Source organism: Cyclopterus lumpus, chromosome 5 (genome assembly GCF_009769545.1).
Source record: "Cyclopterus lumpus isolate fCycLum1 chromosome 5, fCycLum1.pri, whole genome shotgun sequence".
NCBI classification, from domain to species: domain Eukaryota; kingdom Metazoa; phylum Chordata; class Actinopteri; order Perciformes; family Cyclopteridae; genus Cyclopterus; species Cyclopterus lumpus.
The window spans coordinates 9,039,888-9,054,734 of record NC_046970.1 but is presented as its reverse complement, the minus strand read 5'-3'; the positions used below and the strand labels follow the sequence as shown (position 1 = coordinate 9,054,734).

The 14,847-nt window shown below is 41.7% G+C and overlaps 2 protein-coding genes across 3 annotated transcripts; both read left to right on the top strand.

Annotated features, from left to right (window-relative positions):
- Positions 1–2,845: 2,845 nt before the first annotated feature.
- On the top strand, positions 2,846–11,671 carry LOC117730595 (CCN family member 5-like). 2 transcript variants are annotated; one of them, XM_034532399.1, is made up of 6 exons: positions 2,870–2,931; positions 3,204–3,415; positions 4,838–5,054; positions 6,686–6,934; positions 8,070–8,302; positions 9,723–11,671. In XM_034532399.1, the coding sequence occupies exons 2-6, from the start codon at positions 3,359–3,361 to the stop codon at positions 10,002–10,004; spliced, it is 1,038 nt and encodes a 345-aa protein (XP_034388290.1). In that variant the 5' UTR covers positions 2,870–2,931; positions 3,204–3,358; the 3' UTR covers positions 10,005–11,671. The 2 variants fall into 2 exon arrangements, with proteins under 2 accessions (XP_034388289.1, XP_034388290.1); XM_034532398.1 differs by having other exon boundaries at positions 2,846–3,415.
- A 312-nt stretch (positions 11,672–11,983) lies between these two features.
- Positions 11,984–13,927, top strand: LOC117730596 (P2Y purinoceptor 1-like). The gene has a single exon (XM_034532400.1). The coding sequence runs from the start codon at positions 12,275–12,277 to the stop codon at positions 13,310–13,312; it is 1,038 nt and encodes a 345-aa protein (XP_034388291.1). The 5' UTR covers positions 11,984–12,274; the 3' UTR covers positions 13,313–13,927.
- The last annotated feature ends 920 nt before the right edge of the window (positions 13,928–14,847 follow it).

Here is a 14,847-nt window from a genome sequence, read left to right as displayed (position 1 = left end):
AAGGATGCATAGTTGGAATGTGACAGGCCCAACACTGTCTGACATTCAGTATGCAAACGCAAGGATCTGCTTCCTCATTCCCACTTCTTTCCCTGTTGTTGTCCCTTCACTGCTTCTCTGGGACTGAGGCGCTCTGCAGCCACTCTAACCAGCTCAGCCCAAATGTCACTGACCAGTTCAACCACTGATCACTAGGGAGAGTGTTCTGCTGTGAGTGAGTAAATAAGCGTTCACTGGGGAAATATGCTACAAACCAATGTGCTGTGACTTATGTTCATATAATACAACACACAACAACTACTAGGACCTCCACTTAACACCTTTAGTATCCAGAACACAGTGAGCTGGGCTAACCCCCACCCCCCCACCCCCTTGAAGAGAACATAGATGGATAAAACAGAATGTAGATCAGTTGGAGGCGGTTATCTCGATTCCACCACATAGTAGTTATTCAACTGGCTAAAACAAGATCACACTGAACTCGTCTGAAGAGACCAAAAGATCAATCAGCCACTGATTCCAAAGTATCACTGATCACTGATGAGAAACGCTGAGTCATTGTATGGTCAGCATTTATCTAGAACATTGCACTGCACTTTTACTGCTTCATTTTGCACTTCTAGTCAGATGCTATAACTGCATTTCGTTGCCGATAGTACTTGTACTACTTGTAATGAAGTTGAATCTCAATCTGAATTAGTGAATTTCAAATATAACAAGAACATCAGTGGGAAAATGCATAGCATGAATGTAGTGAATATTGATCAAATTCTTAATTTGATTTCTGATGATATGATGCACTATAATCAAAGGATGAGGCTGGTAATAGTCTACATCTTTGTTATTGTCGAGGAATCCCACGAGAAGTCTGTTAGCTTATCTTTACAACCCTTTGTGTGGCTCTAAGCTCCATGTCCGTTGCTTCCTAAAGACGAACATCTTTAGAAACAGCTCACAAATATATGAAGTTTCAATTTCACAAAAGACAGTCTTTTCCAAACACAGTGGGATCAAAATAAACTGCGGGGTATATATCAGGGTTTGGATGCACACACTACTATTTAGTGGACACATTCACTGTTGGTTTGGTCTGCACATTTGATTAGTTGAAAACAAGGGAATTACATCCACATTGTATACACAAAACCGACCTTTGAGTTCATTTAAACATGAATAAAAATGTGAGAGCATGAAGATCTCAGGTTGCCCTGACAGAGTATGAACAGCTTGGTCTCTTGATTTATGAAGTGTATATTTGACAGAAACGGGGAGAACATATTCAGAGAGAGGACAGGTCACCATCCAGATTCAAGTCAATCAACCTTTCCCCTTTCAAGTCGACAGGTGTTGGTCTCCTCTTGCTCAAGCTTGTCATTTGAGACGGGGCTTCCTGGTTGTCACCAGAAAACCACGTGTTGATACTGGAATTAAAGTTAGCCCTTTCACTGTCACAGCACTCTTCTATTTATTATTATTATTTATAGGTGTATTTAAAAAAACATTTTATCAACATAATTATGATTCTTATAATACATACCACCACATTCCTCTGGTCCAAGTTTACATTTGACAAACTTACACAACACTTACACAACATAAACACAAATAAATGACTATATATATATATATATATATATATATATATATATATATATATATATATATATATATATATATATATATATATATATATATATATATATATATATATATATATATATATATATATGCAAAACAGCTAAAAACACATCTGTATCTTCCTCCAGTGTGTCAGTGCTGAGGACAGCTGCTATTGGTGCTGAGTGACAACAGTTTTTCAACAGTGCCACCAAGGGGTGAAATAGCTGTACTACAATCCGTTCATTTACGTCGGTCTGGGCTTTAAACACGCACATTAGATCAGAACAGATTAAAAAAGAACATTTAAGAATAACATATTGTCACTGTCAACTGTATTTGCTATTGTTTCTGGGGATTTGGGGACCTGAGGAGGAGTTTGTATTCTATAGTTACAATCTACACGTGCACACGCACACGCACGCACGCACACGTGACACGTCAGGGAGGTTTCCACAGTGACATTGTATGAATGAGCACACATTTTCCTTCATTTTGAACCCCAACATGTGTAGGAAAATTGTAGGAATAGGAACAGGTTGAAGCTATTCACTCTACCTGTGATGTCACCACTCTAGCTCTGAACATTACATTATGTAAACATCAAATATGTTGAATGAAACATGTGGAACATTTGAAACTTTAAGTGGAGTTTCTAGTGAACATTTCCTAAAATATATGGAAGCTGTAAATAAAAAAAGTAATGGCGTGCATATACAATTTTTCTTTTTAATCCTAAAAAAATTTAACAGAGTGTTTTGCATCGAAGAAAATGAAGTATTCCAATAAACGGAGTGAAGCTGCACAATGGGGCATACATTGATCTAATTCAACCACTAGGTGGAGACAAATATCCAGCATTGATTCTGACAGTTTGACAGGAGGTCATCATCAGCAGTCATTTACATCATAACGTGTAGTTGGCCTACACACGCAAACAAACACTAAAATAGTGTTGATTAACACTGAATATAATAATGTGAAATGGGTTACTCAGATTGATTGAGGTGGGTTTATTCGTCTTAAAAGGGGATTATATTCACATTTAACCACCTGGGGCCGCATAACGCTGTAAACACAACATTAGCTGTGTCCTAAAATGACTGGCTTCACTTATTCATCATTACCAGAGAACAGACTCTCAGTCGTCTACTGCGTCATCGCTGATAGGGAGGTACCACAGCGAGAGTTTACACATCTATGAAATGTGACTCATTGCATTGTGGGATTGTTAGCAGACTCTAGTTTCTGCTTCTTCTTCATTTGTGTGGCCACTATCTAGATCCCGAAAGTCCCACATTCGAATAAATAGTGGTAAATACAGAGTGTAAAATCCCCTCATTAAGTTGATATAGCTAAAATGTCAGTCTATTCACCATCAAGGAGGCAATTATTAATTCATTCAACTTTAATTTATACTTGTGAGATCACTAAGGGTCGACCCTCATTTACAATGGCATCGAGTCAATTACAAAACAATCATAATCTGGTATACAGAAAATGATTGTTGCTGCTTTGATGAGGCCTATAGCTTTATGATAGGCCTGGGAGTTTACATTATTTTCCAGTGACTATTTACTTTGCAGTCCACCGGCTGTGACATCAGAACCTGGACGGTATAAATGAACAAAGGCAGGCACCTTGGAATAAACACATCTACACTCTTGTCCAGAGGAGGAGCAGGAGAACAAGGGAGGGAGACTGGACAAAAGAAAGAGAACAAGAGGCAGAGGTGAGGAACATGGACAGAAGGGACACCCAGCTGGTCTGCTCTTTGCTGCTGTGTATCATCACTCAGGTGAGAAACATATCAATATCCTCTCTGTATATGTAGAAGACCATCTGTCTGTAATTAATTATATGAAGATGTTTTAGAGAATTTCCGTTATCTGCAGTCATAGATGATAGCTTTACTGTGTGAAGTCTGGCTTTCCCCATATCATAACCTTTGGGTAGGGGATGTCCTCGTTGTTTCCATAATGCCATCATTCATCATATGAGGGGAATCACAGGAGTAGTTGGAGTTATGAGTTCTAGTCATACTGTTGACTGTTATACTGATAATTATGTAAATAATGTATTATTCATTAATGTAGTTTTTAGTTGTTGGTTTTTTTGCACATGTTTTATTTATATGTCTGACCGTTTTGCTAAATTGTTCATGCTTGATATAATAATAATAATAATAATAATGATTGTTTTTTAGAACACAGTTAAAAAGTAGACAAATATAGGATAAAATACTCAGCACACACGGAAGCAAACATCCACATACATGATATGCATGATACATAACCAAGAGTTAAATAAAACTAAAGTAGAGGCAAACAGAGTATTTATTAAAAAAGCCTATCTATAGAAATGAGTTTTTGGCAGCCACTTATAACAAACCACATTCAACAGATCTGATAGAAAGAGGAAGTACAGAAGTACTAAATGATAGTCATTCGCCTTCACACATGTGTTTTGCGAGTGTAACTGCCACTCTGCACTGAATCCGGTAGTGATGTGACTATTGTTTGTTTGATGGTGCGTGTCAGTGCTTTCACTTCATTTAGTTCTGAACCTTTCGTTTTAGCAAAACATAGCAAAACATTGACATACTGGAATTATCTGATCAAAGAAATGCAAAAAAAAGGGCTAAAGATCCACAATTACACCAAACCCAACTACCAAGAGATGCAAAACTACTCCACAGAGACACAAAATGACCACAAAGAAACAACCATAACACAAAAGCGCAACAGAAAGAGGCTCAGTGCCTCTAAAGTCTGTGTGTCTTGCTCCCATGTGGTGGGGTCCTCTGCATGGCTCTGCCCAGGACCCCTCTGCTAATGCCCTTCATGCTATTGCCACTTGTATGAACTTGTGTACAGCTGCATAGGACTACAGATGACTCATACTGAGTCCTAAAGTAGAACATCAGTATCGTATGTAGAGACCAGATTTATGATATTTCCAAATTCCGAATCCACAAAATATGAAAAGATTGCGTGTCCTGCTTGAAAAAGTCAACAGGATTGACTGGAGCTATTTCTTCAGTTGAAAGTTGTTCCTGTGTAAGCAGTTCTGTGACGTGTGTGTGTGTGTGAGTCAATACCCGTCTTGGGGCCAAATCCACTCCAGCACTTAACACTTATTTGAATACCAGTTGAGCCAGATGGTCGCTGTTCAAACAGAGAGCACAACCAGTCGCTGTGTTTTGTTACTCTGACTTCAGGTGTGGTGCCAGCTGTGCTCTGGGCCATGTCAGTGCCCGCCCACCACGCCACGCTGCCCTGTTGGTGTTCCCATGGTGTCAGACAGCTGCGGGTGCTGCCAGGTTTGTGCTAGGCAGGAAGGCGAAGCCTGCACCGACCGGCTGCCCTGTGACACCCGCCGAGGACTGCAGTGTGACTCCAGCGCCAGCTTCCCCGGAGGGCCGGGACAGTGTGTCGGTGCGAACAGAATACACTCATACTGACACCAATTAGTTTAGATCAGACCTGCAAGTGCTGTGCTAATACTGACAAACTGCTATGCCTATACTATGCTAATTACTATGAGTTGTGCTTCCTACGTGTTATCTTTAATCATTTAAAGGCATTACATCATGACAGCAATCAGTTAAACAAATGCTCTGACAACAAAAAAGGTAGCTAGCCGTCACAGGACTGTATGAAATCTGAATGAAATATTGTCTTTCTACCTGCCAGCACGTATTCTGTCTGTCCACTGGAGTCTCCCACAATCTGCCATCTTGACGGCTTTGAGTACTGACAGTAGCCATGTTTGTTGTTTATGTTCTTTATGATAATCTTGGGGAAGGGGCTTTGAAGGGAGGCCTGAAGGGCCATCACCTGGAGACATTCTTGCTAGATTTAGCAACTCTTGGAACAAGTGCTGCTAGTTACTTTTATTGGAAAACAGTTGGCAACACTAGGCTGGGTCTTTAGGGTGCATCATTTTTAATGCTAGTTTCTCAAGTTCGCCAACCCTAACTTTAAGTCATTTAAAATAATTGTTCAAGTACGAAATCTCAAATGTGAGAATGTTCTGCTTTTCTGGGTGATACATGAAAGTAAATTGAATATCTCTGAAGCACAACTTGAGCCTGCTGTTAACGGTACCACTACTGCTAAGAAAGCACAACCCAGTCGGCAGAATTTTTTTTAGCATTGTACGTCCCTTGATATAAAAAAGTATGTTTCACGTCAGCCTTGTATCACGCTTGGTTAATGTTTTGAAATGCTTGGTTCGGTTTTGGAAATATGACTACTTGGTGATGGTTTGAATAAAGATCATGGATTGTGTTGAAATAATACCGTAATAACATAACAACCGTAACAACATAATATAACATTATAACATAACAACCGTAGCAACGTAACTACTCTGAATATATAACAATCACCCTTATGGGACATGAATGGGGATCTCCTAGGTGAACGTCCTGTGTTTGTTTAACTTTTCACTTCCTCTAATCACATTTAGTTGACTATCTTGCTTGATCTACTCATAATTAGACCTTGTAACGTTAAATAACAATCAGTCGACATTTAACTTCTCTGGGATTTTCAAAAAAAGTAAAATGTCAACATTTATTTTGACAAATGGGCTGGACAGAAGTATTGGTAACATACTTGTCTATAGTTTTATGTTACCTATACTTCTGATGCTGCTGCAACTACTATTGATAGTACTGGTGTTGCCTACAGCTACTACGAGGCAACCACTGGTATCACTATTTCCTAATCTTGATATTGTCATTCATCATAAGAAAAATAAACATCCTTTCGACTTCATGTACTTGATTTACCTGCATCCTTTTCAGTGAACAGCATTATAAAGCAGGCATATTTTATTGTTTTCACTTATTGATAAAACAGACCAGCAACTCCATTCCCGACTAAACTGCTATGTACACCCAAGAGTTCCAGTAATGACTGAATAGCAAAACATTTCCTACAGGATATTTGTCTGCACATGTCTCCCATAACTCACCTCAATCTTGGCACAGACGTGATATAGTACGTGTGACCCTTCCACCCACATAACATTCCCTTCCCCCTCCCTTTGCCGGGATCAGGTCGGAACGAGCTGGGCTGTGAGGTAAATGGTAGGAGGCTGGAGGAGGGACAAGCATTTCAACCTTCCTGTGCCCAGCTCTGCCACTGTCTGGGGGGAGGGGTCACCTGTGTGCCCCTGTGCAGTGATGATCTGCAGAGGCCCGCTGATCAGTGCCACAACCCTCAGCTGGTGCGACTACCGGGACACTGCTGCAAAGAGTGGTTGTGTGAGGGCCTGGACAACAGCATTTCCTCAAATCCATCAACAGGTAATGGGGTTGATGATCAACAACACCAAACAAATATGGCTGGAAACATATCGACAGAGGTTAGATGAACAGAATAGTACTTGCTGGTATACAGTCTGGCTATTAAGAGTCATATCAAAAAGTAACATTATTAAAATATACCACTTGAAGACTTCAGAGGCGTTTACATCTCATCCCTGCCAGTAAAAGACTGAAGGATCAACCCCTTGCTAAGTCCTGACCCCCTAGCCCCCTAGACTGGCCAATCATAGCAGAGCATCAGCAACTATCCGTCTCGGCTCCAAAGACTCAACGTAGTTTCAGATGGTCTTCATTTTCAGGCTGGTTTAGTGGGTTTGAAACTTCATAGTTAAACATTTTGTGATAGTGATACTTGTTACCCAGAGAGGCTGGAAGGAGATATATATTTATAAAATGTTATGTTTCTCCATAAAAACTCATGGAGCTAACATGAGTAGAGGAAATTAACGCATCATTACCCATGTTGGTATGTAAGGATATAGGTTAAATGTATACACATGCTGCTTTAGCTTGTTGATGATTATAACTTGTCCATTTTACATTGGTAGCTTTAGCTTCTATCTTAATCTTTTAAATCTGTTTTCACTACTGAACAAGTTTGACATCCTGGTACATCCTTCAGATGCATAATGTAGACCCTTCTTTTTCCAAGTTTTTTTTGGGTACATAATTCTTCAGATCAGTTAGTGACAGTGTGGGCTCCTTGGCAGCTCTCACAGCCTAATGGAGTATCAGCAGGGGGCGGGGTTTAGCCAAGGGTCAATTGGATGAATTTCAGCTGTTTCCTTCAGGGCATCTTTTAAATCAGGTCAGCAGGTGTTTGGACACATGTACCAACGAGTCAATAGTCATGTTTAAGGTCACTTTTGGGTTGTGGTGAAATAAACAGATTTCAATACCAAAGGAGTCGGGGAGATTAAGCATCTGTGTGAAACATCTGTGAGCGCTATTCTTAGCAAACCGACCTCGCCCTTGCAGCAGTTTACAACATTCCAGACTTGCATATGTACTGCATTTTCTGGCTTATGAGCTTTAATCAAAGCTGTCCTTGTTAAACAACGTTCAGCTTGGTGCAGAGAGTGAATATTTTCCTCTTCTGGTTTTTTTTTTCCAGCTGAGCAGACACGTCAGGACTACGGCCGTGGACTGTCTGGCCCGTCGTTTGGCTCCATGTCCAACTGTATCGAGTGGACCTCAGACTGGAGCCCCTGCTCCCGCAGCTGTGGCCCAGGTGTCTCCACCCGCAAAACAAACAGGAACTGGGTTTGCCGCCTGCAGACTGAGACCAGACTGTGCCAGGTCAGGCCGTGCCAGACTCTGATGCCGGGGCTCCCAACGCTACAGCTGGTCAGTGTGTAACTGACTTAACTGAATTCATCAGTTACAGTCACAGGTCCAGTGATCAAACACAAGAACATGTATACCATTTACAAATGCTTTGAGTGATGTTCTGCTTTTCCATTTTGATCCACATGATTTGATCATGAACAATATGGAACATACAAAATCATCTGAAAAAACTAGACTTGTGAGTTGTTCTCACGGTAGGTCTTTTCTGCAGTGGACATTTTGACTTAAACAGCTGGTTTTAGGTACATTTTGACATAATGTGCTAGCTCACATTTCCCACACAGGTGATAATCCTGTCTGCACGTTACGTTTGGGTGGCTATGTTTGCTCTGCAGAGCAAGCCCAAATTCTATTGGTAATTCTCTCAGAAAGATGTTTTAGATCCTAAAAGCCTGTTATTGACCAGGTACGATCCTCTCCTAACAATACACACAGGAAGCAAAAAGACCTCTTCTCTGACAAAGCTAGCAGTTTGCCTTTTTTTCCCTGTTGGTAAAATGTATCATTTTTACCAGAGGTTTGGTCTATAACTATCCTGAAACTAGTGGCAATTGAGGAGTTTAATCTTGAGTTTCTCTTCAAAAGGCATTTAAATGTTTGATGTATAAGACGGTCCACATCGCCAATTCAATTCAGTTTATTTTGTATAGCCCAATATCACAAATTACAAATTTGCCTAAGAGGGCTTTACAATCTGTACACATACGACATCCCTGTCCCATAATAGTGACACTTTCTTCTTTAAAAGAAATATACATATCCAATCGAATCAGCTGCTCCAGTTAGCATCACATTTTTGCTATCAGCTTTCATTGCCGAAGGCTTTGTGCATCTGTACTGTTGTTGTGGGTCTATCCCCTCATTGTGGCTTCTAAAGTCCTCTTGGTTGAACCTGCAAAGAGAGGCTGGTGGAATGTGATTGACTAATGCTATGGTCACACCAGAGCGACACAAGCAACCAAACGGCCAAGCATGGCCAGCTACATTGTTGGCAAATTGCCGTTGAAGTGTTGCTGTTTAAAAGATGGAACAAAAGAGGGTGAAACAAAACCGTATGATTTGTTGACGCTTCACTCATTGGTCACTGGAATGCTAAAGTTGAGACCAGTTTAACTTTGATTTGTAGCGCGTCACGCAAGTGTTGTGTTTCAGTTTGTAGCTTCATGTCACCGGCTTTCATTGAAAGAGTCTGAAGCTTGGTCACAACAACACGGTATTAAAAGGAACATTATGGATTATTGTCTTCTTACCAATACATTCCATTTCATGTTGCAAACGTTGAGCTATAAGGCCAGATGAGAAAAGTCTCAATTTAGATATAAAAGGACGTAGAAATCTAGAATTATACATATCGTTGTATATGTAACAAGAGTAACAAAATAACTACTACAATGTTTCCTGTCACTGTGTATTTCAGGGCTCGGGGGGGTGCGAGAGCAGCTACAGTTCACCTCTGTCCATTCAGCTCGAACAGCAGGGCTGCTGGAGCACCAGAGCCTACCGTCCCAGGTTCTGCACCTTGACCTGTCCGGAGGGACGCTGCTGCAGCCCCTCCCACACCAGGACAGTGCGGATGGTTTTCCGTTGCCCCCATAACAGGCTCACCCAACAGCAGGTGATGGTGATCGAGTCCTGCTCCTGCAGCATCTCCAACTGCCGCCAGTCCACAGCTGCCCGGAATATCCTACTCTGGCCGTGAGCTGCATGTGCATCCAGCTACAAGAGAGATGGGCGGGACCCGTCGCTGAGGAAAGTGACCAAAAGTGATGACACATGATTGATGAAATGTATGGAAATATTACAATCAGGATGGGAACTTGACATTCGACAATAGCTGTTGTAGTAAGAGTATTAGGATAAATACAGCAAATACAGAGTTTTGTAAATGGGCTCTCAATTTTGAAAGCATGTACTGTAATGTATGTAAATGAGGTTTATGCAGTTATCTCTACCTAGATTTAAAAACAAGCAAGAGCCCCATTTAGTTACATTTCTATACAACTTCAAGTGAATGCTCGTGGATGTGCAATTAGATTGTCCACATATTAGCCACGACAACTTTATATGGGGATAATATGTTAAGCTATGTTTATGTCTTGTTATGCAGCCCTCAAGTTTACAACATTCAACATTATCGTGTTACAGTATTGATGTCAAAGACGCCGGTGCGTTGTGTTGTATGGAAATGAGTAAGCTGACCATCTAGCCCGGCCCGGCTTGTCCCATCGCTTTTTGACCATTAAAAAAATACTATTAAAAATGTGTATTTTAAAATGTAAATCAAATAACCACTGGTTTTTTTTATCGTATGACTGAAAGATACTGTCACAGTAAACACAAAGATAGGTAATGTCAACTAAAGGCCGACCCCACACGAGAAGATTACAAGATAGCAGTGCTATCCTGTTTCAGCAGTTTTGTCAACGTCTGTTTTTCTTGCCCTGCTGTTGGTTAGTGTTTGGCTTTTCTTTTTTTCTTTTTATAACTGATGTCTGTAAATTTAGATTGTTTGGACCACGTTTGGAACATGTGGCTACATTTTACACAGTGTACCTTTTAAAGTTAAGCTGTGATTAAATTGCATGTTTATTGACACACATATTTGCTTCGTAAATCCCAATTACACAGGAGAAATTTATGGATTGTCATTTTTGATGTCCTTCAGGTTGTGCAGACAGATTGGCGCTGAGTTTGCAAAAAGCAGCTACCATGAAAATGTTCTCATTGGTCGACTAAAAACATGAACACACGTCCACAATTTACAGATGACACACTGATTTTAGAGGACGGATGGTATAATAGTAATGGAGTTATATAAAACTGCCCATTACATACATATTTTAAAGGGTCCTTGTGAAGGATTTCGGAATAACTATGTTTTCAATATAATCTGAAACTAAGAATTGTTGTGTTTTTGTTAGCTTAGAGAGCCCTTATCTACGAAGAGAGCAGGTCCTCTTCGTGGAGTCCTCCACGTTTCTACACTAGCCCAGAACGGACAAACCAAACTAACTCTAGAGGTGTTTTTACATCACCTGGAAGCCACCGTAGTTCTCCAACACACCTGGAAAGAGAGGGGAGAGCAGAGAGGTGTTGAGTTAGTTGCAATCTGTAACCTCACCACTAGATGCCACTAAACCTTACACACTGGCCCTTTAAATGATACAGATTCACATGCGCTCTCCCAAACCTGTTGGTTCTGCAGTGTTTGTTTGCAAATGTGTGGATGAATTGTCAATGTGTTTCTAAAAGATCTGATTTTATTTTTTAAAACGCTGTAGTCATTAAGAAAAAGGTTGTCTGTTAATCAAGAACACAAATGTTTAATAAAACTGACTGGTTTTATGACTAGTATGAATAGTTAAATGGCATCTGGTATTTGATTTCAATCTTCGCTCATGGTCCACCTCGTTGTGAGAAGTTGTTACATAATCGGTATTTGACAAGAGGGAGGTGATTCAACAGGTGCAATAAATCTTAAGGAGCTAGTTTGATATCCTTACTACTTCAAAGTCCATGAAACTTTGTAATACCGTGGTGACTTTCAAGATAAAAATAAATATAAAAAAGTTATTACAGTTATTACAGGCTGCACGCGCAACAGTTAGTTGCGCGTGCAGCCTAATCTGTCATGCCAGGCAGAGATGATGCAATTACTTCACAGGATGTGAGCTGTGTTCTCGGTAAATATCTGAAGAGTCGATGTGTTATTTTTGTTTTCTGTTTCCAAGCGTGCCGCGTGGTTCTCTGTGTAACACAGCCGCCTTCGGAGACAGGAAGTGGGCGGGCGTCTCCTTGCTCTCCCTTCCAGCAGCTTTGCGCGACGCACACACGGAGTATCCAGAGGAGATGCGCGGTCTTGGCGAGTCGGCCACCGGTTGCTGCTGCGACGTGTTTGGGTAGAAGTTCAGGTCAAACAAACGAGAGATTAAAAAAAAACAAAAAAAAACAGAGGGGACACTGAGAGACATGTCTGGAAACGTCACGGACGGAGCCTGCGAGAGCATCAACCTGAACTTCACGCACGCCTTTCTGCCCCCCGTCTTTGTCACCGTGTTCATCGTCGGGACGCTGTCCAACATCTGGGGGCTCCGGAGCGTGTGCGCCAGCTGGAGCAAAATCGGAAGCATCAACGTGTTCATGTTCAACCTGGGGGTGGCGGACCTGCTGTACCTGGCCACCCTGCCTTTCCTCGTGCACTACTACGCGCGCAACAGCCGTTGGCCGTTCGGCCAGACTTTCTGCAAGGTGACCCGCTTCTGCTTCAACCTGAACCTGTACGGCAGCATCGGCTTCCTCACCTGCATCAGCGTCTACAGGTACCTGGGCATCGTGCACCCCATGTGGGTGATGGGCAAAATCACCAGCCGCCACTCGCTGGCCGTCAGCGCACTGGTCTGGCTGCTCGTCATCATCCAGATCCTGCCCGACATGTTCTTCGACAAGAACGATCCGAGTTCCTCGAATTCGTGTTACGACACCACGTCGAACGAGCTGATCCGAGGCTACATGCCGTACAGCATCGGCTGGACCGTCACGGGGTTCGCCGTGCCATTGGTCATCATCCTGGTCTGTTACGGGCACGTCGTCGCGGTTCTCGCCAAGAAAGCCAACGTCAACCCGCTGCTGAAGCAGCGGTGCTTGAAGCTGGTCGTGATCCTGGTGATCCTTTTCTCCGTCTGCTTCATCCCCTACCACGTGTTTCGAAACCTCAACCTGACGACCAGGATTCTGAAAATGCGCGGCGTCTGCCACGCGAGCTTCCGCGACATCTACATCGCGCATCAGGTGAGCAGATGCCTGGCGTGTCTGAACAGCGCCATAAACCCGCTGGTTTACATCGTCGGGAACGACGAGTTCCTCATGAAGCTCCATCACCTCAACAGGCGGGCCCGGCTATCTCTGGCCGTCCTGACAGGAGCCGTCCTGTACCGCAAACCGATGGAGGTGGACCCGGATTCGCCGTCTGACACTCGTGTTAATAACTCCGAGCTGATGAAAGGATGAGACGCACAATCGGGTTCATTCCCACATTGCCGGGAGCAGAGTTCAATGATGACGGGTGACTGCAGGATATGAAGCCTATTGGCCATAAGTCATCGGCTCACCACGGTGTCAGCAGCGGCACAGAGAGACACAGTCTGCATCTGCTGCACATGGTCACTGAAGACAGAAGTTGTTATTTGCAGCTGGAGCTCATGTTTGCAACTCGTGTAGTTTTCGTTATTGTACAGAGGTGCTGTTCATATTGTTGCACTTTTTAATGCATTGCTCTATGCTGTGATTGCTTTGTGCAGGGGGAGTCCTGTCCACTGCGCTTAAGCACGTGTTTCTAACTCGAGACATATTGCACTAGACCTTACCTTTGCACTGTTACAGGAGAAGCTTGTGATCTCCCCCGTAGTTTATGTGAGACGTTTGAGAAGAGCACTGTTCCCTCAGCTCTTTTCTTATAAGGCATTCAAGGAACTGCAGCGATGATGTAAGTGTTGTGAGAGATATTCTCAAGCTCTGTGAAAGCAAATACCACGCTGTATTAAGATGCTTACTTCAATAAAAGTACAGAAGTATTATCAACAAATGTACTCAATCACCACTAATTAAAGTACTCATTATGCAGAATGCCACCTGTCAGAATGATTTATTATACTGTGCACAGGTTCATATTTTAGTTATAACTTATTTGTATATATACATATATGGATAGCGCTTTTCTAGTCATCCGACCACTCAAAGCACTTTAACACTACATGATATCATTCACCTATTCACACACATTCATACTAATAGGAGGATCCGATCCTGCACATCAACAGTAACTAACATTCACACACATTGACACATCGACATGAGCTAGCGGAGATCGAACCGCCGATCCTCTGATTGAAGGACAACCCTGCTCACCCCTGAGCCACAGTCGCCCTTTCACTGTAAAAACTGGGATTTGAATGAATTAATATCTCCCAAATAAATAATAGTAACTTTTACATAATAAAAAAGACTACCGTTTTTAATTACATTGAGATGAGTTTAAGAAATGTTGTTTAATTATTAATTACATTTTACTTAATTGTGTGTGAATAAAATCAGCTGTGAATCACTGAGTAAACTTTAATTATATTTCATCAGTAAAGATGCAGGAAATTGATGAATTTTACTCATTTGGAGGTCCTTGTTTTTAATCAACTTCCACTAACGCATTCTGCGCCACATGCACATCTTCTGCCACGTGTTGAAGGGGCTGCCGTTTTCACAAAGGTAAGACCTGTTTAATCATAGTTAGTTGACGAACAAGTTATAACCAAGTTGTTGCAGCAGTTGAACAGTGTTTTGTGCTACTGAAAAGTTAACAAACATGTCAACTTTACTGTGCTGTAACTTTATTTAACTTAAGTCATAAGCTTAAGTCTTAAGCTAACGTAAGTGATTTAAAAAAAAAAAAGTCAGTCTACGTTGTCTTTACGCCGCTAAAGGACTGAACAAGTTGTCAATTCAATGCCACAATTTCATGACTTTCCTCATTATCCCGTATATATTATGTC